The sequence below is a fragment of the Camelus dromedarius genome, chromosome 11, assembly GCF_036321535.1.
Source record: "Camelus dromedarius isolate mCamDro1 chromosome 11, mCamDro1.pat, whole genome shotgun sequence".
Classification (NCBI taxonomy): domain Eukaryota; kingdom Metazoa; phylum Chordata; class Mammalia; order Artiodactyla; family Camelidae; genus Camelus; species Camelus dromedarius.
In genome coordinates this window covers 37,614,402-37,638,500 of record NC_087446.1, presented here as the reverse complement: position 1 = coordinate 37,638,500, position 24,099 = coordinate 37,614,402, and the positions used below count along the sequence as shown (strand labels likewise).

General features: G+C 37.8%; 2 protein-coding genes across 9 annotated transcripts in view; one reads left to right on the top strand and one right to left on the bottom strand.

Annotated features, from left to right (window-relative positions):
• The window catches only part of HCFC2 (host cell factor C2), an 80,050-nt gene that overhangs the window by 14,241 nt on the left and 41,710 nt on the right, over positions 1–24,099 (bottom strand). The window contains exons 16-17 of one of the 3 annotated variants that reach the window (XR_010383191.1): positions 12,677–12,823; positions 12,167–12,234 (exon numbers count right to left, since the gene is read on the bottom strand). The exons of 1 other annotated variant lie outside the window; for it this stretch is intronic. Coding sequence is in view for 1 of the 2 variants with exons in the window: in XM_064491668.1 (XP_064347738.1) it covers positions 12,690–12,823 (134 nt within the window). In the remaining variant the exon portion in view is untranslated. Of the gene's footprint in view, positions 1–12,064; positions 12,235–12,676; positions 12,824–24,099 lie in introns of those variants that run through there. One more of the 3 variants, XM_064491668.1, reaches the window with a different exon arrangement.
• On the top strand, positions 1,526–17,977 carry NFYB (nuclear transcription factor Y subunit beta). Of its 6 annotated transcripts, none has more exons than XM_031462889.2 (8): positions 1,526–1,659; positions 4,228–4,318; positions 10,507–10,600; positions 11,878–12,008; positions 13,846–14,043; positions 15,337–15,418; positions 16,173–16,252; positions 16,854–17,977. In XM_031462889.2, the coding sequence occupies exons 2-8, from the start codon at positions 4,313–4,315 to the stop codon at positions 16,884–16,886; spliced, it is 624 nt and encodes a 207-aa protein (XP_031318749.1). In that variant the 5' UTR covers positions 1,526–1,659; positions 4,228–4,312; the 3' UTR covers positions 16,887–17,977. The 6 variants fall into 6 exon arrangements, with proteins under 6 accessions (XP_031318749.1, XP_031318751.1, XP_031318750.1 ...); XM_031462891.2 differs by lacking the exon at positions 16,854–17,977 and adding an exon at positions 16,518–16,833; XM_010990038.3 differs by lacking the exon at positions 1,526–1,659 and adding an exon at positions 2,266–2,472.

Here is a 24,099-nt window from a genome sequence, read left to right as displayed (position 1 = left end):
CTCCTAAAACTCCACTTTATGGGTAATCACAGAGAAAGGGAGGCGTTAAATGCAGGCCAACTTTACTCCTTTTTAGCAAATAAATAACAGTTTAAGAGTTTGATTTTCATATGATACAAAGATAAGTTAATTAGCCAACTTTTTTTTAGGGCTTTTCCTTTTTCTTTAATGGAGGTACTGGGGATTGAACCCAGGATCTGCTAAGCATGCACTCTACCACTGAGCTATCACCCTCCCCATTTAGGGCTTTCTATGTGCATTTACTGTAAGTGAATTCTAAACAATCCTTAGATGTAGCTAGTATTACTCCCATTCTAGAGGTGAGAAAACTATCACGGAGAGGTAAAGAAATTTGGCCAGGGTTACAAGCCAGTGAGAGGAGGGGCTCTCACTCAAATTCAAATCAGGTTGTCTGATCCCACGGTGGCATTGCTAGTTAATCCTCTTGGAATAATTTTGAGGCTTTCTTTTGTCTTTGCTTCCTTATTTGCTTCGGAAGTGTGAAAACATGCAGAGAAACAGTAGGAGCTTAATAAATAAATCATGTCTATATATTTTTCACTAATTAAAGCTGTAAAGTTTAATGTGGCACCGGGCCACTTGTTTAGTGAAAGTAAAAGAAACCCGATTCCCGGCTCCGGCTGCAAAAATCCTGCCCTCTTTGCCGTGAGTGATGCCTGGCTCACCGCCCGTTTGTGATGGTCACAGCCGAGAGAAGTCTGATCCAGCCTGCAGTCAGGCAAAACAGCGAGGGAGCTTGGCTGCACTGAGGCAAGAACGGGCCATGGATTCTTGCAGCCCAAATGTCATCTAGTTGGGAAAAGACACGTATCTTGTTGCAAATATTATGGGGGTGGGGGACAGGATATGCAACATTTTAAGCTGGGGTGAAGGCTGGCTAGACTGACCAGCTTGTTAAACCTGAAGAGAGGATTTATCTGTAGGTGAAATGTGAAAAACGAACAGCCGACTTCAGTGATCGAGTGAGAGGGAGCTTTGTGCATGTGGCAACGTCAACAGGGACACAAGGCAAACACGAGGTACTGAAAGCGTTCCAGGTGGCAACCGTCGTTCAAATCAACCTGTAGCTCGGGTGTCGCCCTGGCCGGCGGCTTCTGCCCTTGGTTTCCCCTTCTTAAAAATCGAGGCGCAGGAAGGCTGCACACAGGCGGGTGAGGCACTTTCACGTGGAAGGGGAGGAAGGAATTGAAAAGAGAGGGAGGGCTGAGTAACTACGCTTCGAAAGGCCCGGGAAAAACACCTCGGGACGCAAGCCCTCACTGACCTTAGCAGCATCACGCCCGGGGCCCGGCAGCACGAAGCCCCTGCAGAGCAAGGAGGCCGCCGGCCCGCTCCTGCCGCGGCGCAAAGACTGCCTGGCGCCCACCGCAGCCCGCTCTGCAGGCGCGCGCAGCTGCGGCCGCTCGGCGCACCGGGCGTGGCCTGGGGCGTGGCTGGGGCCGGGGCGGGGCGGGGCCGGGCGGGCGCGCGGGAGGCGCGGAGGGAGGGTGTCGCGCCGAGGGAAGCGGCCTGCGGCGGAGGGAGGGGAGGCTGAGTCCTGGAAGCGGAGCTCCGCGCTGGGACTGGTTCCTTCGCAGCCATTTTCTGTCCAACCAAACAGCCGATTGGAGACGGGAGCCAACCAGGGCTGCATTGGAGGTTTGTGTCTCGCTTCGGCCAATGATCGCTCCTAAACCGACTCCACTTTAGCTCGAATGAAATGTCCGTCTCCTCCCGGCGCCGTCCCCGCCGCCAACGCCGCCGCGGCCGGGGGCACTTGCCTCCCTCCCGCCCGCCCTCCCGCCCGGGCCGGGGCCGGGGCCGCGCTGGCGCTTGCGAGGCCGCTCCCGCTGCGGGCCCGGCCGGGGAGCGGGCGCGGGGCCGCGGCGCGGCTCTTTGTGCGTCGGGCCGAGGAGCGGCGGGACGCGGGCCAGGCCGCCTCCTGCCCGCCACCGCCGAGCTCCGGGCCCTAGGCCGAGGAGGGGGCGCCGGGGCACCGTCGGGCTCCTCTCTCGGCGGCACCCCGGCCGGCTCCATTTTGTGCGGAGAGCCGGGCGGGGGGACGCCGCCCGGACCCCCGGCCCGGATCCTGCCCCCCGGCCTGGTCGCGGCGCGGGGGTCCCCGGGGAGCGCCCCCCTTCCGCCCGCCCGCGGGGGCATGGCGGGGCCAGAACGCTTTGTCTGCCCCGGCACCCCGGGTGCCGCGCGGCGTGCGGGCGGCGGGCGTTGGGCGCAGGCCCAGGGCCTGGGCCGGGCGAGTCGGGGGGATGCGCGCCATGGGCGTCCGCGCCGCACGGGCGAGACTGACAGGTCGGCCCGGCGGTCTGTGGGGCCGGGTCCAGCCCGCGCACCTTCATGGGGAGGAAGCGAGGTCCCCGGGAGGAAGGAATGGATTTGGTTTCCCCGCAGTCTGGTTTACACGAAAAGAATGCAGCCATCTGGCGGCTTGCGGTCCCTGGACTTGCCCTGAAGGTGGGAAGGAAGCCGTCTGGATTAGACTAAGGTTTTAATCTTCGGTGGGAGGCGGGGAAGATATACCGGGCTTTAGGAGTAGTAGTCTCGGAGAACAAAGAATTACAGAGCACCCACAAGTCGTGTTCTTGCCCGAAGTACTCTAACAAGATTTAAGCAAGGTTAGGTAGCGTATGACCTTAAAAAATAGCATCCCACAAACCTGCATGGATTCCACAGTTCATAGGGTTAGTTTCGGCTCTTATATGGAAACTAATCAACAACATAAAGTGATGAGGTAAACTGATCAATATAAGTGGCATTAACAAATAGGGGTTCTATCTGTAAAGTATTGAAAGTTTAGCCAAAATTCCTTAAAAGGCAATTATTCCCTCCTTGCGCTGCTCCTGTAGTTTAATTTAAGGATTATATTGATGCAAAACTCTGGTTGTGGATGCCAAAGAATGGAGGGTGGAGGAAGGGTCTGCTGCTTTTCTTGGATACAAATTTGCATTTCTTTAAACATTAAACAGATGTATGCATTCCCTTGAGTTTTCACATATATCATAACCTGCCTTTAAGAAAATACATGCCATATGAGGTGATAGTGTTTTTCTTTAATATATAGAATCTAAATACATACTGACTCAACTACTTGGGTGAATGATTGTGAAGTGTGGCACTCCCCGCCGCCCCCCCCCCCCCCAGCAAAAATACATAAATATATATAGTTCCTATATTTTAAGGGTTCTGAGGATTTTTTTCCCCAGAGACACCCTTTAGAAAATAACAGTTATAGCTACAAGGAAGGAATTTTCTGGGCAGCTTTGGGGTTAGAAAGATGACAATATTTGGAATGAAATTAGAAATTGCTTTTAAGATTATAGCACAGTAGACAATGTCAGCCAGTCTTTGCCGGCTGGACCCTTGTAATGGCATTTAAAAATTCAATTCAGTGGTTACAGTTTTTTCAGCTGTTCACTAGGCTTCATCCTTGAATGCATATCAGTAATTTTTCTTTTAAAAATTAACACTGAAAAGATAACGTTTTTACTCCCCCCTTGTTTCACTTGAAAAAAAGGAAAAGAGCAAATGAGAAATGGAAATTGTACCATTGTAACTGATGCCAATTTATTCAGCTGTTTATGCCTTATAGTGAGAATGAAGTGCTATTGAGATGCCGTTTTAGTCCAAAATGGTGGTGCTTTAAAATGATAAATACAGGTCTTACATGATTGTGGTGGTGTTCTCTGGATGTTCTCTGGACCACATGTATCTTCTTCCCACTACAATCTGAGATATTTAATTTAAAAACAGTGTATTCTGAAATAAATTTGTCTCCCCTTTTGAGCTTTTGGACCCTAAATCTCACTCTAAAACATTAAGGAAACCATCACCAAAAAATTAAGTTGGTAAGTGGGGTGCTTGTGTCTTGGTGTTGATATTTTAAATAGTTTAGATATGTAATTTTTGGTCTCTTGCATATTACATAATTTGATGTGTTGTGATGAATATTTATGATGAACATGACTAAATATAGGGTTATGTTGGAAAAGCAGTACCTCCCCCCGATGGCATTAACTTTTTTGTAAGTTCTCCAAAATATGTCTTCCAATTCAGCATTTATTGGGTGCTTGCTTTTTGCACCATTTTGTAACCATGTACTCCATTAAATAAAAATAGTGTAGGTAAAATTATTCATGCTTTTTTAAATCTTGCTAGGAAGAAAGCCTATAGGCTTTGCTTTTTGGCTACTAATAGATGTTTGTCTTCTAGGTTGAAATTGGGCAAGGAAGGATTAGACCCCTTCTTAGACAGGTGTTCTTGAGTCCCACTGACAACACGGTTCACACAGTATTTCATGACAGTAAGTATGTTTTACCCTGGGTTGTTAATCAGGTTTGAACAGTAATTAGTGGGAAACAAAATTATAACTGATTTATATTGGAGCTTCCTGATTGGAGATTCCCTCTTTTTAGTGACTTGCATGTATTAAGTGTTTCCTCGGGGCCCCTGAGTGTTGTCCCAGCTCTCAAGAGGCTGTCTGTTGAGCTGGTAGGGCTTTAGTCAAATTGGATACTTAGAGGAGAGTTATGTGTGGAAAATGCTGGTTCTAAGGGTAACACAAGTGAAAAGAAGAGAGATGGGGTTGGCCTGGGTAGTTGGGAATGTTATGGAGGGAGCCATAGGGCTTGAACTAAGCCTTGAAGGGTGTATAAGGTTGGATAGGTGGAGGGTATCACCAAAAGCAAAAGCTGAAGGCAGGAGTGTGTGACTTATGTTTAGTGGTTGAGAAGTAGATCTGCATGGTCTAGGTGGGGATTTCATAGGATAATCTAGTGAAGAGATGCCACTTGGCCTGTCTGGATACTTGGTTCTGAATCTGCTACTCTATCTGTGATGTCACGCATGTCACGACTTCTTTGAGACATGATTGCCTGACTCCTAAAACAAAAGAACTGTACCTGGTGACCCCTAAATAAAGCAAAAGTTTTTTTTCCTTTTTTTTTTTAAATCAGCCTTGAAGATAAGAGTTGGAAACCAGTTTATTTAGGTTAAATAGGGGGACTACTCATGTAAAGCCATGAAAACTAGGTTTGGATCTGATGGGAAGACTTTTAGAACCATTATAGGTTCAAGAGCTATAGAAACAATGTTTCAGCGAGTTTAGTCTTAAAACAATATGTACCCAGGTGGGTTGGGTATTAATCCAGTGGAGATAGAAAAGGAAGGGCATATCCGGAAAACGTTTTAAAACAGGTCATAGATTAGGTAGAACTTGGAGGAGGGGGGGAACTTAAGATGACACTGGTATAATTAGCCAGGAAGAGTTCAGAGATGGCATTATTCTTAATAGAATTGCAGTAGTTCAAAAGGAGCTCTTATCCATTGCCTCCTTGCAGGGGATGGAGAAAGTGAATTTCATTTTCCAGTAACTTAAGTTTGCAGTGGTGGCATAGCAGACATATTTTACAGGCATCACTTGCTTGAGTGGCAGTCAAGATAGGGCTGTAGATGTAGGATTTATGAGCATAGAAGTGACATTTAATGATTTTATTAAGAAAGTAAAGGGAAGAAAGAAAGAAAATGATTGTTGGATAAAACTAACAGTTAGGAAGTGGGAAGGAAAGAATATTGCTTTGGAAACCAGGAAGAAAAGAATTCCAGGCATCACTGTGGAGTCAGCAGTGGCCAGCACTACAAAGAACAGTCAAGTAGGATGAAGGCAAGATCATTGGCAAATTTTGAGAGCAGTTTCAGTACCATGTTGGGGTGGGAGCATATGTTTTGGAGTCTACATAGGAAATGAAGAGGTATGTAAGGACTGTCAGGGTGAGAATGATAACCAGACAGGGTGTGGAGCAGACCTAAGGTTTTATATGTCTGTATGCACTAAAGTGTGTTTAATTAGGGAGACTAAGCATGTTTAAGGAAGAATGAAGAAGCTGGTATTACAGATGAGGAATCTTTGTATTATTTCTTATCTTCAAAGAGAGATAAAAAGGAATTGCTCGAGAGAACAGGTGAAAGGGGTTTTGTGAGAGAGGACACTTTACACCTGGGAAGAATAATGAGAATTGTATTTGAAGGGACAGTGATAATACTAGGTTAAATTTGCTGAGTTCTTACTGTGTATCATGCACGTGCTAAGTGCTTCTTACACAACTTCACTTCTCATAGCAACTTCATTTTAAAAATGGGCAAGTTGAAACACAGAAAGGATGGTAAGTGAAGATACACAGCTAGACGTCGGAGCCAAACTTCAAACCCAGGTAGTCTGTCCTAAGCCAGTGCTCCTAGTCAAGCCTTCTGGTAAGACTAACCTGAAACCAGGTGCATTTCTTACCATTTCGCAAATACAGTCCTTATGTTTTCAATATACAATCAGTAGATTCAGAATTTAGAGGGGAAAAATTACAGATTTACGCTTAAGGACTATTTGAAAAACTGTCAGGAACAAACACTGTAAAGTACTTGGATCTGAGACTCTGGACTTCAGTCCCATTTAGTGTGCCACCTTTGGCAAATCATTAGCCTCATATAACCTCAATTTTCTCACCTGCTTCGTGGGGTCATGAGCATTGCATGAGATATTTAGAAAGTGTTCAATAAATGCTAAACATATTAAAGGGGTCACTATTTACTGGGTTTGTGCAACAAATTGTTTTTGTTAAAACTATACAAACAAGTATAGTTAAAATATTGCTACATCAAAAAAGTTAGAGTGAAATTTATTAGCTTAGTCAGCTGACCATTTACTTCACATAATATTTTAGAAAACAGTATTATTAGTTTAAATAATTAGAAAAGTCAAAAAATTAATGGGATTTAACTACTCTGTCCATATTTATCAGTTCCCTTGGAGCTAATGATTCATCATTTTACCCATTCCCATCATTATCCTATGTGCTCTTCCCTCTTTGTTGTCTGGATGGAATCCAGCACTTAAGCTTCTCTGTTCTTATATCAGGCCTTGTAAGTATCACAACTGGACATATTGGTCCCACTAAACATTCCTGTTCACCAAGTTCATCTAGGCTCTTTGCATCGCTCAACACTCCTGTTCCCGTTTGTATTCTCTGGGGAGAGCCATCTGTCTGCCCAGCTGTAAGAATCCCAGTGTTATCCTTGGTTCTTCCTCTAGCTCCTGTTGAGTCAGTCACCAAGTCTGTTGATTTTACCAGTGAAAAAGCTCTGTAGTCTCTGCTTCTCCTGATCTCTAGTGCTGTTGTTCTGGACCAGATACTGGGAATGTTCATCATCTGGCCTGAACACATGCCCTAAATGCAGCATTATGGTCCTTATTGGCCTTTTGCCCCCCTTCTTGCTCCCCTCCAGTTCATATCCTGCACTGGATTGTCAGCCAAAGTGATCTTTTAAAAAAGAAATCTGATTTGCACTCTTCTGCTAAAACTCTTCTTTTATTTACTCTTGTCCACAAGGTACTTCTTCATCCGGCCTCTACTTAGCTCATTCCAATCCACCAGGACTATTTCTGTTTCCTTTGCCAGGGACATTCTTTCCCCTCTTTCTTTGCCTGATTGCTATTCATCTTTCAAGTCTCAGCTTACATGTCATTTCCTTAAGATAGCCTTCCCTTGACTCTTTAGACTAGTGAGTCCTTTACGGGATAAACTCCTAAAGCCTGTAACAAAACATCTTTGTTTTCCTTAGCACTAGCAACTAATTATTTGTAATTATTTAATAGCTATATATAACATTTAGTGAGTACTCCTGTTGTACTACGCTATGTCTTAACATGGTAAGTCCTAGTTTCATCTCGGTTGCCAGTAAGTAGCAGGGAATTCAAACCAGGTGATCTGATTCCAGAGCCTGTGCCCTGGAAATACTAAGGCTGTGCTCACCACCCCTTTCGCCTGTCCCCATTTTACGTAACATTTGTCTTCTCTGCAAGATGAGGACAGAGACCTTGTCTTTGTTGTTGACCTGTGATGCTGTCAGCACATAGCACGGACCTGATAAATAGTGAGTGCTTACTAAGTGCAAATATTGGTAAATATTTATTGACTGGCTTAGTTACAATCTATAATCTACTTTGTAAATTTTTATATAAGTTTTAGACCTAGAAAAAACCTTTGGGATAGCTCTAGCAAGTTTTTCCCCATCGTTATATATATAGGAGAGTAGCTAGCATGTTGTAAGCATCAAAGATGAGGCTAATTTGTTGAATGGAGGATTCTAAGAGCCTTGGGGATTCAAAGATGGGAACATTAATATTTGGTTTGCAGAGTTGCATAAATCAGAAAGAGTTCTGGAGGATGGAGGAACACTGGGATTGAAGTATGCGGCAGGAGTTTAATGGTAGAAAGGTAAAGGAGAGGAAGACACAAAGTGCAATGAGATGACAAAAAAGCTAAAACTTGCAGAGCACCAAAGACACATACAGCTAAGCAGATGATGTGCGGCTTATTTTCAAAGGAGAGAGGACAAGATCTCTGACATCTCCTGAGTACACTGTGTGCCAAACATTGTCCTTAGCAGGTTTCTATTCTTTATTTAATTCTGACAACTCTAGGAAATACTTTCAGAAATATTTTTTAGAAGACTGAAGTTTAGAGATTAATGCTATTAATCCCAATGATAATCTTGCTGCTAATTCCAGTGCATGACAGGATAATGTGATTTAAATCGTTTGCCTTTAATACTTTTTTATGTTGTATTTGTAAATTGATTAATCTCTCAGATCATGGTTATTTAAACAGTGTCCTGCTCATCAGCTAATTTAAAAAAGACTCAGGCTATCCTGTAGACATAGCAAAGGATTTGTTACTGACCCCTCTCCCCTTCCCAAAAAAACAAATTAGATTTGTTTCCAGATGTAGGCTCTCAGACAACCACCTCAGTCCTGTCTCCTGCATCTTCATCTCCCCTAGGGCATTCTGAAAACTGATCAATTCACAACCATCCTAATTGAGCTCTCTTTCATGGCTAATAAATCCATCATCATATCTATTAAAGACTACTCTACTGGTATCTTTTTAGCATTTTAGGATCAAAATAGCATTTTATATTTGGGTAATATTTCATACTTATTTATATATTAGCTGTTTAAGATGGGAAAGGCAAAATTGTTATTTCCATTTTATATAGAAATAACTTTTGACCAGTAGGGACATTTGTTTTCTGGAATCAATAGGAGAGTCAAAATCAGAACTCACAGACAGTTGTTTACCTCCCCTTAGAGGCTACTAAAAAGCATCAATAAATAGGTACCCTGTACTTTCACAGATTATTAAAGGTAGATGAATTCTATTCTCTGCTCCTTTAAAACAGCTATATAAATTATGGAAATGTAGCTTTATTTACAGTTTGATAACACAGTCAATAGATGCATCAAAGAAACGCCGTTATTATTGAAGACTTGGACATTAGCTTGGTATTTTAGTATTAGATTAAACCAACAGAGATGGAGAAGAAGACGTGTTACATAAGGATTCAAATATTGCAATTAATAACATTGTTTGTGCTGTGTCCTAGGCCTTGATAAACATTTAGGATCAAGTGTCTCTTTTTGACTTGGCCTGAAAGCATGTAAAAATTGCACTTAATTTTTGCTATACTTTTTATCCAGGTAATGCATTCAGAATTTTTCCATCCACAAATAGTCAGTCCCTTATTGTTTTGAATAGTATTATTTGCAAAACAGAAAGACTTCCAGGATTTGCCATGTTGGTAAAATGAAATAGAGACAGTTCAGGGCTGATGGTTCAATTTTCTTTTCCCCCAGATTTTCCCTCTTAGAATTCATTTACCTCTGAGCAAAATTAAGCAGACTTCTTTTAAGATGGTCATTTTTGTGGTTATCATATTCCTATCTTTTTTTGTGTGTGGTTTTCATTTTCCTATCTTTATATGCAGATCTCTAATCTCCCTGACCCCTCCTTTTCTTTTTCCTTTAAAGACTCAAAAGTTTGAGAGAGGGGGGAAGAGTTGATGAGCTTGTGCAAAATGTGGGTGTACTTTTCGGTTGCATGGGTACAGAACTGTGCAAGGAATCCATATGCTTCTTATACCAAACAACAGTTTGTACCAAAACATTGTCTATTGTGGAACTTCTGTGAGACAGTAAAGAAAGTTTGCAGCAAGAGCAAAGGAGTTTGCATAGGAATATCAGGTTTTAGCAGGAGAGCTGAAGGTGGTAGATATAGGTGACTTCCAGGGGACTACTAAGCTGATTTTGGCTTTACTTGTGATTCCAGGGATAAATTAGGTTGTAAGTCAGGGTACCTCTATGATATTTGAGGATTATGCAATTGAAAAGATAGAGCTGTGTGTTTTAGATTCATTTCCTTGTTTTGTTTCCCTGTTGGTCTTAGGCTTATCACTTATGGAGGGTGGATAGGAGACTCCTGAATCACTGGCAAGTTATCAAAAGGTTTCCAAATCAGGAAATATACATGTTTTCTTTTAGTAAGCTTAAGGCTATGAAAAATGTAATTGATCCATCCTAGGACAGTTTATGAGCATTGACTCTATTATATAATTTTTAGACAAGTTTAACTGAAGAGTATTGAAAACCTTTTTTCCTCACAGATGGATGGTGACAGCTCTACAACAGATGCTTCTCAACTAGGAATTTCTGCAGACTATATTGGAGGAAGTCATTACGTTATACAGCCTCATGATGGTAAGAAAGCCACAGAAAAAAATTCACAAGTAGAAACAAATTAGAAATGTTATTGATGTGATGTTTTAGGTTACTTTTGTCTTTACAGTAAAATTAGTGATCTTGTGTCACAGTTCAGTGATAGTCTAAAAAGGTATACTGTGCTATTTTTTATTAAAAGTAGTTTTCAAAAGAATGATGGGTTCTAGAAAAGAATTCTTTAAAAGTATGCCTTTTTAAAGCTGGTACACTTTAAAAAATTTTTTGTTACTAATTTCCTATTTAAGCATTAAATATAGCAAATTCTAATTCAATTGATACAGTAAATTGAATAGTTTTTAGAGGGTAGGTGGCCAGCTGTTATGTTTCTAGTATTATGAATAGACTTATTTTTGTTTTTTATTCATTATTGAGTTTGAACTATGTCAGGTACTAGAATGTCAGTATTATATTGACCTATCAGAAATAATTTACTTTGTGGCATTATGATGTGTAAGATTAAAAAACTGTAAGATACATTTTTGTAGAAGGCAGCTGGGTGGTGGGTGATTATTCATCCTAAAACAGGTACTGAAGTTAACTTTGATAACATCATTTTAAACATATGAAAGTGTAAATTGAGTCAGCTTAAGTACCTTTTTTATTTAATAAAGAGTGAGAAGTTTACTTACAGAAGAACATTGGATTACTGCTATAGCTTTGCTCAAAAACTATTACTGGGTCAGTAATGGTCAAGTCCAGTTTTTCCATTCTTTATAAACTTGGCTTTGGGTAAACATACAGCCTCTTAATCTAGCAGTTTGCCTGGAGCCATAGTTCAGTGTAGTCTCTTATAGCTAAGTTATGTAACAGATATTTATGAGCACCTTCTATGTTGAAGGTGCTATACCAAGTTCTAGGAAGGACACAAAGCTGATCCCTGGCCTCAAGTAGAAATCTAAGAGGGGGAATGAGAAATAAGAATCATAAAGTATGTCAGAGAAAACACACAAAGAAGCACTTGTGATATTTTGTGAAAGGAGAGATCAATTCTGAAGGTGCTATGGAGATGGATTTGAGCTTTTTGGAGAATGGGTAAGTAGGATTTAGTAGGCAGAGTTGAGAATAAAAGTATTCTAGGCAGTGGGTTTGAAATTAAGAGGTTCAGTTACGGCCCTAAGAAAACTGTGAAAACAGCTATCCAAACCTCTAAAAATGACTAGGAAATAAACCAGAATGATTCTTAGATTGTTTCAGGTAGTCTTCTCTATCTTGAAGTACAAATTATGAGAAACTTTAAACTGCTATTTTTATTTTAGATACTGAGGACAGCATGAATGATCATGAAGACACAAACGGTTCAAAAGAAAGTTTTAGAGAACAAGATATATATCTTCCAATTGCAAATGTTGCAAGGATAATGAAAAATGCCATACCTCAAACGGGAAAGGTAATGCAGAGGAGAAATTTGACTAGGTTTTTTTTTTCCCTTGGGGATAGGGAAGCGGGGGGTGTAAAACTACATGAAAATGTAATTCATGAAAATAATTAGCTATTGATTTCAGTCATTCAGCCTTTCAGCTAAATAGATATTCCCATTCTACATACCTAGTTACTGAGCAGTGTTCCAGTTTCAGTTCTCTCATGTCCTCCAGTGCTCCCCTCTCCCCACCTTACTGGAAGCAGATAAAACAGAATTAAGAATTACTTTAAAAATAGGTGCATTGTCAGAACTGACAGGTTTGGGCATATGAAGTTGTAACTTCCATAATGTTGTAGCAAAATTGGGTCATGTTAGCCTGATATGGATGTAGTGAGGATTTTCCCCTAAAATCCTTATACTTGGAAACTGTATATAGTTATAAATATTAACGTACATTTAAATTCAGCTGGCATGATTTTTAAAAATAGTTTTGTCTTATGAGATAGCTGTATAAACAGTATTAATAGGTTTTAAGAACTCATTGTCACTCTACTTATCACTTGGTCTGAACTAAAATCCATACTTTATGTTGTTTTATATTGCATAATAAGCTTTTCTCTCACTTTATTATAGCTCAGAAAATACTTAGGAAAGTAATAAAGCTTACAAAGAAATACATTATTAAAATATATCACCTGAGAGGTCCTCCTAATGTTTTAAGGGAAGAAGCACAAGTGCTGATGTTGCTTCCTGGGCCGGGCCTGTGCTGCCTGGTACTGTGGCCACTAGCCACATGTGGATATCAAGCTCTTGAGATGCTGGCCAGTCTGAATTAAAATGTACTGTAAATGTAAAACACACCCCAGAATTTGAAGGCTTAGTATGGGAAAAAAAAATCTCAATTTAAAAAAAAAAAAAATGAAGTTTATAGTTAGTTGATTGACAGTATTTAAGATATCTCAATTTTTAAATTGATTCTGTGCTTAAATAATATTTTCGATTTATTAGGTTAAGCAAACTATATTATTAAAAACAATTTCACCTGGTTTTTTTTTAGTGTAGCTGCTAGAAAATCTAGTTATGAATACAGCTCTCCTTATATCATCTTGCTTGACTGCATTTATGCAACTCTTGTGACTTTTCTCCAGGATGTAAAATAGGCTTTGAGGTGAAACACTGTAGGTTTCAGCAAGGATTTTTGTCATTCCTGTTAGAAGTGGCTTTGGAATTGCATGATGTAATCCACTAGAATTTCACTTTCAAACCCTAGAACCCTAGGAAGAGAATTGTTTTTATAATGAGATGGCAGGTGTATGCTGCTTTTGGTAGGCTTTTTTTTTTTTTTTTTGTAAACTCAAAACCTGTACCTGACACTTTGTATCTTCATTAATAAAAATGTCACTCCCTTGTAAGTTTTACATGAATTCAGTGTGTAGTTTGTTTTTAAAAATTTTCTGGTGTCCTCTTTCGGGGAAATGCCAGGGCAGAGAAGTGGTACCTAAGTCTAGCCCACAGTACACTCCAGACATGACAGGATTGATTTTCTTAGGGCACTTGGTTAGTAAGAGTTTTATCTTTTGGTGGTAGAGACATCCAGTGGTTGCTTTTACACCTAAAGTCTATCTGTTTTCTGTGAATAGTTGTCAGGTCTTCTCTTACTTATATTTGAGTTTTTACTCTGACTCTGAGAGTTGGAATTTTGATAGCACATGTTGTGTCTGTGTTATTAGCATATATATTAAAGATTAAAGGTTAACTGTAATAAATTGAAATTTATTATTCTGAATAGTCTTTTATTTTTGCAGGTTGTTAGGAAGGTGATGGTTATATTCCCTGCAGATTTACTTACGATTTTTCTCTTCAGATTGCAAAAGATGCCAAAGAATGTGTTCAAGAATGTGTAAGTGAGTTCATCAGCTTTATTACATCTGAAGCAAGTGAAAGATGCCATCAAGAGAAACGGAAGACAATCAATGGAGAAGATATTCTCTTTGCCATGTCTACCTTAGGCTTCGACAGTTATGTAGAACCTCTGAAGTTATACCTTCAGAAGTTCAGAGAGGTAAGTAAAGTGTCTTCCATTATGCTTTTAAGAAAATGAGGTACTCTGTTTACTTTAACTTTTTAAATGTATTACTCATTTCTCAGAAGTATGTAATCACTTATATTACTGTGCTTAAATATTAAATAGTAAGTCCTTTCTTTTTTCTCAATTACTCATGACAGCATAGTTAATGATTAAGAGCATGGATTCTGGATTCAGACCACCTGGATGCTGAACTCTGTGACCCTGAGCAGATTATTTAAGTACTTTTGGCATTGGTTTCCTGGTCTGTAAAGTGAGGCATATAATAGTACCTACCTCACAGTTATTGAGAGGACTAAGTAAAATAACCCACATACAGCACTTAGCTTGGCATTTAGTGAGTGTTCGATAATGTTAGCGCATGCTGTTATTGTTATTAATTTAAAGAGATAGCATCTCAAAGCTTGGGGCCTTTTAAATAAGGAAAAGGGAATTATAATTATGTCCTATTCTTATTATTGATTGAATTTTTCTACATTTCCTATTTGGTTTTTCTTTGCCTGTGGTATGAATTTTGTGAAAATGAGTTGAGATCAGCATACTTATTTCCACACTCCAATTTGGGTGTCACATTCACATTGCTTTCAAAATATTTTCATAATATCTTTAGTGTTGGAATAGTGTTGGAATCTCATTCAATTAGTGATATCTGCACAGAGTGATTAAAGTAGGAAGAGAATGTGTAAGTTCTTTGCAGAACTTTTCCAAATCTTCAGCATCGTTAGAACCTTAGCATAGACAGAAACTAGTAGGTCTTTGATCCAAACTGTAATTTTGATTTAGGAATTTTAAACTACAGACTGGATACTACAGCACTGCGTAGTTGGCTGATGTATATAGTTAAATGTATATATGTATATGTTTGTGTATACATATGTATGTGTATATATAGTTAAATGATAACTTGGATCATGTGTAGATTTATAGCTGATTATAGTATTCTGCAGACTACATCTGTAAGTAGACTTCTGTTTTCTTTTTGATGTTGTGTGGAATTAGAATAATTTACTTTTACTCATAAGTATTTTAGATTTTCTAGGTCATTATTAACATTACTAACCTGTGATGACTACTTATATAAAAAGTTAGCATTTTGAAGGGCCTCTTTCTGTGTTATTAACCAGAAGTGTTAATAAGTACTTTCTTTTGTAATAATAAGAGCTCCTAATTTTAGGAAATAAGTATTCTCATTTAGGAAACATGTCTTCTGTTATTGGAGTTTTTTTTTACTGAATACCAGTGATTACTTTTTTAATTTTCCTTCCCCAGGCTATGAAAGGAGAGAAAGGAATTGGTGGAGCAGTCACAGCTACGGATGGACTAAGTGAAGAGCTTACGGAGGAGGCATTCAGTAAGCAGTGTTACGCTACATGTATACAACTGAATTGTTCTTACACATCATGTAGATTGTTGGAAGTGATTAATACTATATGTCAGTAGTGGAACTTTTGGAATAGTAGCACTGTGTTTTTGTTTTTTTAAGCACTGAGTGTTTTGATATAGCACTATTTTGAATAACTCTTACTAGTTCCTGCCCTTATATTTGAAGTCGGTGAAGGATAAGCATAGAAATTTTAATTCTGCACAGATTATAATCTTTTACCAATAGTTCAGACTGACTTCAGTAGTCCTAGTTTTTGGTTTAAGATTCACACAAGATAGAAATATTGAAAATTGTTGTTTATAATATAAAATCTTGGGATTTAAATAAATTTGAATTGAAGATTTCTTAAAAATTAAGTCATATTGGTGAAATAAAAGGTCTATGGTGGTATTTCTCATAAAATTTATATGTATATATATTTCTCATATTTAAAATATATGCTGCTTAGATATGTAAGGCTTGCTCCCAGCCCAGCCTTATAGTGTAGGTCTACTTATGAATCAGAAATTCCATCCAATCTTTTCTGCACATGGGCAATAACTATAAAGTACACTTTAGAGAAATGAAGATTCAGAAAATCAGAAAATGCTATAGGGAAAAAAAGGTGCTTTTTAGGGAGCTTTTTTTAAAATGAAAAAAATGACACAACCTTAAGGTTTAGGCCAAGAAAGCAGATGCTTTTCCTGCTTTAACTTTTTTTTTTTTTTTTTTTGTCTTTTAGCTAACCAGTTACCAGCTGGCTTAATAACTGCAGATGGTCAGCAACAAAATGTTATGGTTTACACAACATCATATCAACAGGTAAAGTACCTTCTTTGTATTTAAATTCTTTAAAAAAATTATATTCATTGATTTTTCTTTAAAAATCACAGGTAGTTAACTGTTATTATTAAGAATCTGATAAAGAAGGGTGTTAAAATTGTTTTCTTAAAATATAACTGTGTACAGTATTCTCTTACAGTTAAAAATATGTACACAGATGTTCATATAGTCTGTGCTTTGTATCCTGGGTTCCACACCCATGGATTCAGCCGACAACGGATCATGTGCTGTTTTCAATCTGTAGTTGAATCTTTAGCTGTGGAATTGATGGATGCAGAACCTGAGGACACAGAGGGCCAACAAAGGGACTTGAGCATCTGCACATTTTGGTATACACAGAGCATTTTTAAACCAATCCCCCATGGATATTGAAGAGACAACTGTATTTGCATAGAATATTTTTATAAAGATACACAAGAAGTTAGTAAAGTAGTTCCCTTAGGTAGAGTGAATGGAGATTTGGGTTGGGAACTAGACTTGGTTTTCATTGTCTATTATTTTTATTCTTTGAATGTCTATAATATATTGCTTTAAACTATTTTTTCCTTAATTCTACTCAATTTGAACTTTCAAATCTTAGATTTCTGGTGTTCAACAAATTCAGTTTTCATGATCCGAAGAAATGATGGAATGGAGAGCGTAGAAAAAGTGTATGATTCCAGAACAGAGACATTAGAAGGAAATGACTGGTGAAAAGATGTCTCTTTGTACATTAAATAGCTGTAATGTAGCTTCCCAATGCTTGACTAATTGAGGTGTTAATTCTGACTTGAGAATCTTTTTCATGAATGATTTTAAAGAAAAATTTGGATTTTAAAGGTATTAAAATATTTTTGTTTTGTACAAGAGTTTGTTGCTCTGTATGACTCCTGTATGCATTGTATATTGCAATTTATTACTGTCAGAGATTTGTAGACAGTTTCTTATTTTCATATTGAATCATGTTACTTTTGTAATTCAAGTAAGCAGCTGGGTTAATTCATGTTTGCCCTTTTAATAAAATATAAGGGTAGAGTTCATTTTGAATGCAAGTTGCCTTTATTATAAATTTTAGTTTGTCTTGGTTATATAATATCTTGCATGATAACCTAGCTAGATTTTTAGCATTTGCCATATTTATTAAAATTAATTTTTTTGTAAAACATTCATAGCTTAAGCAACACCATTTTTAAAAAAATGTAATTGAGAAATTAAGTGTGAATGCAGAAGCAAATATTGTCTGCCCTATTCAACTTGGTGCCCATTAACAGTGTTTACACTGTTCATTATGCCTGTTAAGATAGTTTTAATTCATTGGAGCTTTTGTTAAGACTAGATTTGTTTTTGAGTTAAATTATTGAGTGTTGGAATTCATTAATAAGTTTAATGTAGTTCTAGTGCTCTTGAAATGGTGCCCCTTTCATTTGGTATATGGTTTTCCCAAAGCTTATCTTCAAATACTATATAGTATCCTCTTCCAGAAGAGGAATTTTATAGTCTGGTGGTAAGGGTCCTCATTTTACCTTTCTAATTGAAATGTCAAGTTTCCTATTATACTATGGGAACCAAGAAACGTCAGACATCATTGTGTGTGCACAGACCTTTTCTGCATGGGTGAGTGAATGAAATGAGCAGAGTGAGTGCTCCGAATGGTGTGAAAGAGAAGCCGCCAACTTCTAGTGTGCTGTCTTGATCTTTGCAATAAACTAAACTTAGATAACATAACTCTGTATAATTTAGTAGTATGTACTTGGGTTGTTCCTTTTTTAAAGTGAGGATTTGTATCTTCTCACTTTTTTTTTTGGTGGTAATTAATGTGAATATTTGGGGTTTTTTTAAATCAACAATTGCTCTTGTATAGTTTGCCTAAAAGGCACCTTAAGTGAATGTCATCCTGGAAGGACATTCAAATTTATGAGGGAGAAACAATTTCCCAGCTATAGGCTGAACAGAAACATTTACTTTGCCAGAAGGAACTTTTGGGGACACAATTGGGATAATCTGAAGTTAGTAACTCCCTCACTACCTTCCCATTTAAAAAATAATCTTCATCACAGAAAATTCAAATAGGCAAAAAAGGGTGGTTAAGCAAAATCAACCATCATCCTACTATGTTACGACAGCCAATGTTAATATTTTGGTAAATATCATTTGTCCTTTTACTTTGCTAAATATGTATATTTTTATAAAAATGGGCTCATACTTGCATACTGTTTTGTATTCTGCTTTTTTCACTTAACAATATATTGTGAACATTTTTCCCAGGTCATTATACAGTCTTCTATTTTTATTTATTATTCTGTTGTATGGCTGAAACATAATTTATTTAATCCTCTATTGGACATTTTGACTATATACATCTTTTCACAGTTATAAACAACACTTCACTGAATCTTGTGTACATTCATGAGTGTTTCCTTCAAATAGATTCTTAGAATTGTTGGTTTAACAGATAAGCAAAAATTTAAGGCTTTTGATACATATATAAATGTATTTTTGAAATATCTTCCGTTTGATCCAGGCAGTATGTCATTATATAACTGATAAAAGCACTTGGTCTTTGGTTATCAGATTCTTTCTCCAAAGTTTAAAGATTGGGCTATATTTAAGAATCAAGATTAAAAAAAAGGAATTAGGGGGGTGTATAGCTCAGTGGTAGAGTGTAGAGTGCATGTTTAGCATGCATGAGGTCCTGGTTTCAATCCCCAGGACCCCCGTTTAAAAAAATTTTTTTAATAAATAAATCTAATTACCCTCCCCCCAAAACACAAACAAACAACAAAAGAAATTAGAGAACTTAAAGTTTTGTATCATTATATGTCAAGATAAAATTCTAAATTTAATAATCCAGTGGTAGTACTAAAACTATAGAGTAGGTAAAATTAGGTCAACTTTGGGTTAAATGAGCTTGAAACTTGGAAAGAACATTGGCATTCTGCATGTGTCAGATCCATAGTCTCCTTTTATGCACATGAGAGGCAGTGTTGGCTAAGTTGCATGGAATTGAATGTTACACTTTCTTCCTCCCTGGAACCTCTTCAGTATATAAGCTCCTACATTAACCTAAAAGAGTTTTTTTTTTTTAAGAAATAATTTTGTACATGTTGCTTTATGAGTATCTAAGAGAGAAATGGGCTTCAGTAACTACCAAGTCATATATAGAAGAAAGGACTTAAGTAGCTTTTATCTATCCCCTCACTAACTCATTATAGCGGAGATGCTTTAGTCCAGAGGGAATTTTTTTGCTACCTTCCTAATGTCATATACTTGGGTATGATGACGTTTTAAGCTATTTGTATTTCTTTTCCTCTTAGAGGGTAGTATCAATGCAGTATTTTCCTTTCTTCAAAAACATGCCTTTTTGCCTGTTTTCCAGATTGCCTTACTGGGTTAAAGGAATACCAGTTAACTCCACGAAGGCCCACTAAAAGGATTTCACAGCAGTATCAGTTAGGCATGAAAAATGAAAAAAATAGTTTCTACCATTTGCCAAGAATGAAATCTTGCAATGCAAGAGTTTTTTTGAAAATATATTTCCTCTTAGGGAAGGTTATTTTATCAGCAGTCCAAAACAAGACAATATTTGTTGTTTTATGTGATAAAATACATTACTCAAATAAGTGATACTGGGTAAGATCTATACCAAAACTTGTCTATTTTAAGTGTATATTTTTGGTCTGCCTGCATTAGACAATTTATATATTAAACATACTGAGTCATATAGCGTGCTAAGGAATAAAAAAAATAGAACCCTTCTAATTTTGTTTTCAAGGAGCTGTGCTATACTGTCCAAAAAATATTTAGCTTTAATTTATGGCTCCTTTTAGGGCTGGAAATATTACTTTGCTTAACTTCACCAAGTTTAGCTTCCTCTGGCTCATCCTGCTCCAGCCACCCTGGTCTCTTGGCTCCTGGTACCATGTTCTTTGCCTCTTCCCACCCACCGTGCCGTGGCTTTAAACACATATACTTCCCTCTGCCTACAACGTTCTTTCTCTTCCTCTGCCTGGCTAAGTCCCGCTCATCCTTCAGGTCTCAGCTTAAACTTCATCAGGAAAGCCTTTAAGACTTATAAAAACTCTGTACTAATCACCAAATACAGAAAATAGCACCACCCAAAACTGAGTAGATTTGTAACAGCCTACATGCTGGCTGCTATAGCCCCTTGGATATTTCTTTCAAGATGTGCTGCTTTTTATACCTGATTTTAAGGATTTTAAAACCATAAGGCAGAATCCTTTCAAATCATGGGCCACAGGTGACACTGGGGTGCATTCATATCTCTGGCTTCTGGGCATCACCTTTCAAGATGTAAGCTTGCCTAATGATAAGGTTCCAGCTTTCCCAACTCCAGAGACAATTTCCTTTTGCATATTAAATAGATGCCTGTGCAAGGTAATGTATTGTAAGAACTCCTTTGCCAAGGTTAATGCCAGCAGGCATGCCAAATAAAGTCAGTAGAATATGTGCTGGCTCTGTATTAGTTTTAGGGGAGGAAATAACAAGTTGTTGATAGGTAGTTCCTCCATCTTCCACAAAAATACCTAAGATGAGAAGATTCTGACACTAGTGTAAACTTTTGCCTCTTGTAAAAAGGTATAATTTAGGTCTTCCTTGAGTATCCTCTAAGAGCAAACAGTAACAGTTTTGTGTATTTTGCACCTGATTTACAGGGCTCAATTTCAGAATACATCTGAATGAAAGATACTTCTGAACCTTAAACACTGGGTAATTGGTTGAAAACAAGCTGCTAGGCAAAGACAAGTCACAAGTAGACAGTGCCCTTCAACCAGGACAGGTGTGCCAAGAAGGCCCATTCATGCATATCTAACGTCCAATACTAGGTTTACAAGAAACCAAATTCAAATCCTTTTTTTTGGACCAATGCCATCACTAATCAAAGAACACAAGTAATATTTGGGCTAACAGCCATTTAAGGAAATGGTGGAACCATTCCTTACTGTGGAGAAAGAATGTTACTTAAAAAGGTTTTCTGTACATTTCCAACCTTGCAAGTCGCAGCCCCATACCATAAATGTGCTGTCTTTCAGGAAAGTACAAAGGAGAGAACTAGGCATCCGATAATTCTGTGTAGACTACAAACTGTTATGTTTCCTACTCACATCAAGGGCAAATTTTAATTTAGACTTTCTAAGAATAAGGCAGTCTAGATACCCTCAGTAAGTCCTGGTTTAAAAAACCAAATGTTGAACAAGATGTAAGAAACAATGTAAATTAATATTAAATAACATAAAGTATCTTTTAAAACGTATCACTGAGTTCACATGAAAGTGTAAGACATCTGCAAAACTCTGAAAGTGAAGTGGAAACAGGAAACCTATGAGGTAAGCTAGCACCAAAGCCTGCTTTTCCCCAGACGGCTCTGTTGAACTCTGGAGACCAGAAGCTACCAGTAGTGGGGGGACTGGACATGAAGCTTGAGGCTCACTTAGGCTGGAGTATAGTCAGGCCACCACAGAGAAGTGAAGTGGGCAGCAAGGAACCTTGCCTGTCTCAATTTTGGTGCTCGGTGGAAGAGGATAAATTGCCATCACCCTCAAATTCATAATCACTGGCTAGCTCTCAATGTTTGTGATCTGAAATCACAGAACGTTCCAGCTGATAAAGTGATCTCAGGTTGGTGTTTTGTAGAGCAACAAATTCTCTTAAGGATCTGAATTTCATTCCATACTTCAAATAACTCCTATTTTTCTGAGGAAAATAAGTTTAAGATATCACAAAACAAGGGGAAATGGCACCGCCAATAAAAAACAATTTATACAACACACAGTAGATTTGCCCACAAAGAATATTGGTAGCAACACAAGAAAAATTAGTGATGTATAAAGGAATAGAAGCATAGAAAATATGAATAAGGAGCAAAAGATTACACAGAACAAACAAGTACTTTTGTAAACCAAACATAACTCATAGGAAAGAATCATAATAATTAAAAATAAAAACCCAACAAAGGAAGGGAAAAACAAAGAAGAAAATGAGAAATGAAAGATAAGGCAAGAAGGGAGGAATGGACAAAAATTTTAAAAGAGGTGATACAATGAGGACCTAAAAACAAGTCCAAATCACAACTGTAATCACAATAGATATAAACATACTAAACTATCCATATTTTTTTCTGTGGCCTTATATTTTAACTGTGTCTCTTGCACACTTAAAATATGAGGCCAAAGAAATATCTAAGCTATTCCGATAAACACTAACCAAAATATTGCTATAGTAAATAAAAAGCCAAAAAGATGAAAGCAACAAGCACTCATAGAAAGAGTCGTTACATAATTATATAGAAAGTTCAGTTCACCAAGGAAGACAGAAAAATTCTAAATTGGTATGCAACTAATAATAAAGCCAAAAGAAGAAGCAAATACAACTTCAAGAGAAATTGAGAAATCTACTTACCATAATGAGATCTTGAGCCTCTTTAGTAAATAAGGAATCAAGTCTGAGGTGAATCAGTGAGGAGAAGATCCGCACAGCACAACTAACAAAGTCTGAGCTAACGGACACCATACTCAACAACTGGAGATTCCCTACTCACCAGGTACACGTGGGGTACGTGTAAAAACTGATCACAGGATAAGTCATAAAGCTAGCCTCAAATTTCAGATAATTAAAATCCTACAGCTCAGGTTCTCTGGCAAAATGATCTTAGAAATACAGATTAAGACAACTACAATCCACCCCTAAGCACTTGAAAACATACTTTTAAAATAACTAACGGGCTAAACAGTCAAACCTCTGGAAGGATTAACAATTAAAAAAATGAAAAGGCACAAATAAACTAAAAGGAATGAAAAAGAATCATAACTACAGATGCTGTGGAAACTAAAATGATATAAAGGTAATACAAATAACTTCATGTTAAAAAATTTTAAGCTAGATGAAGTGGAGAAATCCCTAGAACTTACTAAATTTAACAAAACTGACTCAAGAATATAAAATCCTAATGATGCTACAACCTTTAAAGAAATGAATCAGTAGTTTAAAATCTTCTCTTAATGACCAAATGGCTTTAAAGACTAGTTCCAACCTTCCAGAAAATTGAAAAACTCATTTAATAAGGGTAATGTAACCTTGATACTGAAACCAGATGACAGGACAAAAAAGGAAAATTGTGAGCTGACTTCACTCTGGAACATAGAAGCAAAAATCCTAAATAAATATTGGCAAATTGAGTCCAACAATGTATTAAAATACACATACACCATGGCCAAATTCGGTTTATCCTAAGAATTAGATCAGTTCAGTATTAAAAAGTTAACTATCAAAATCTAATACACTAATATTAAAAGAGAAAACAATTCAACCATTTAAATAGATGAGAAAAAAAGCATTGAACAATTCAACATTCATTCATAAAAAACTATTAGCAAACTAGAAATAGAAGAGAGTCTCCTGAACCTGATAAAGGCCATTTATGGGGGGGAAAAAAAAAACGAACTGAAATGTCGAAAGCCTTCCCTTTAAGTTGAAGCTAAAGCAAAGATGTTCACTATCAGTTCTTTCCAACATTGTACTACATGTCCTAGCAAGTACAGAAATGTAAGAAGAAATTTTTTAAAGGTACAAGGATCAGAAAGGAAGAAGACTTCCACTATTTCAGATGATGCGATTATATAAAAAACTCAAAAAGAAATCTAGATACATTATTAGAATAAAAATTTAGCAAGGTTACTGGATCCAAAATCAACACATAGCAACAATGTGTCTATAATCAGCAGCAACCACTTAGAATAGAAAGTGTAATTTTTAAAAATTTATCACAGCATTAAAAATATATAAAACTCCTAGGAAGAAAACTAATATAAGACGTTAAGGCCTTTACGGAC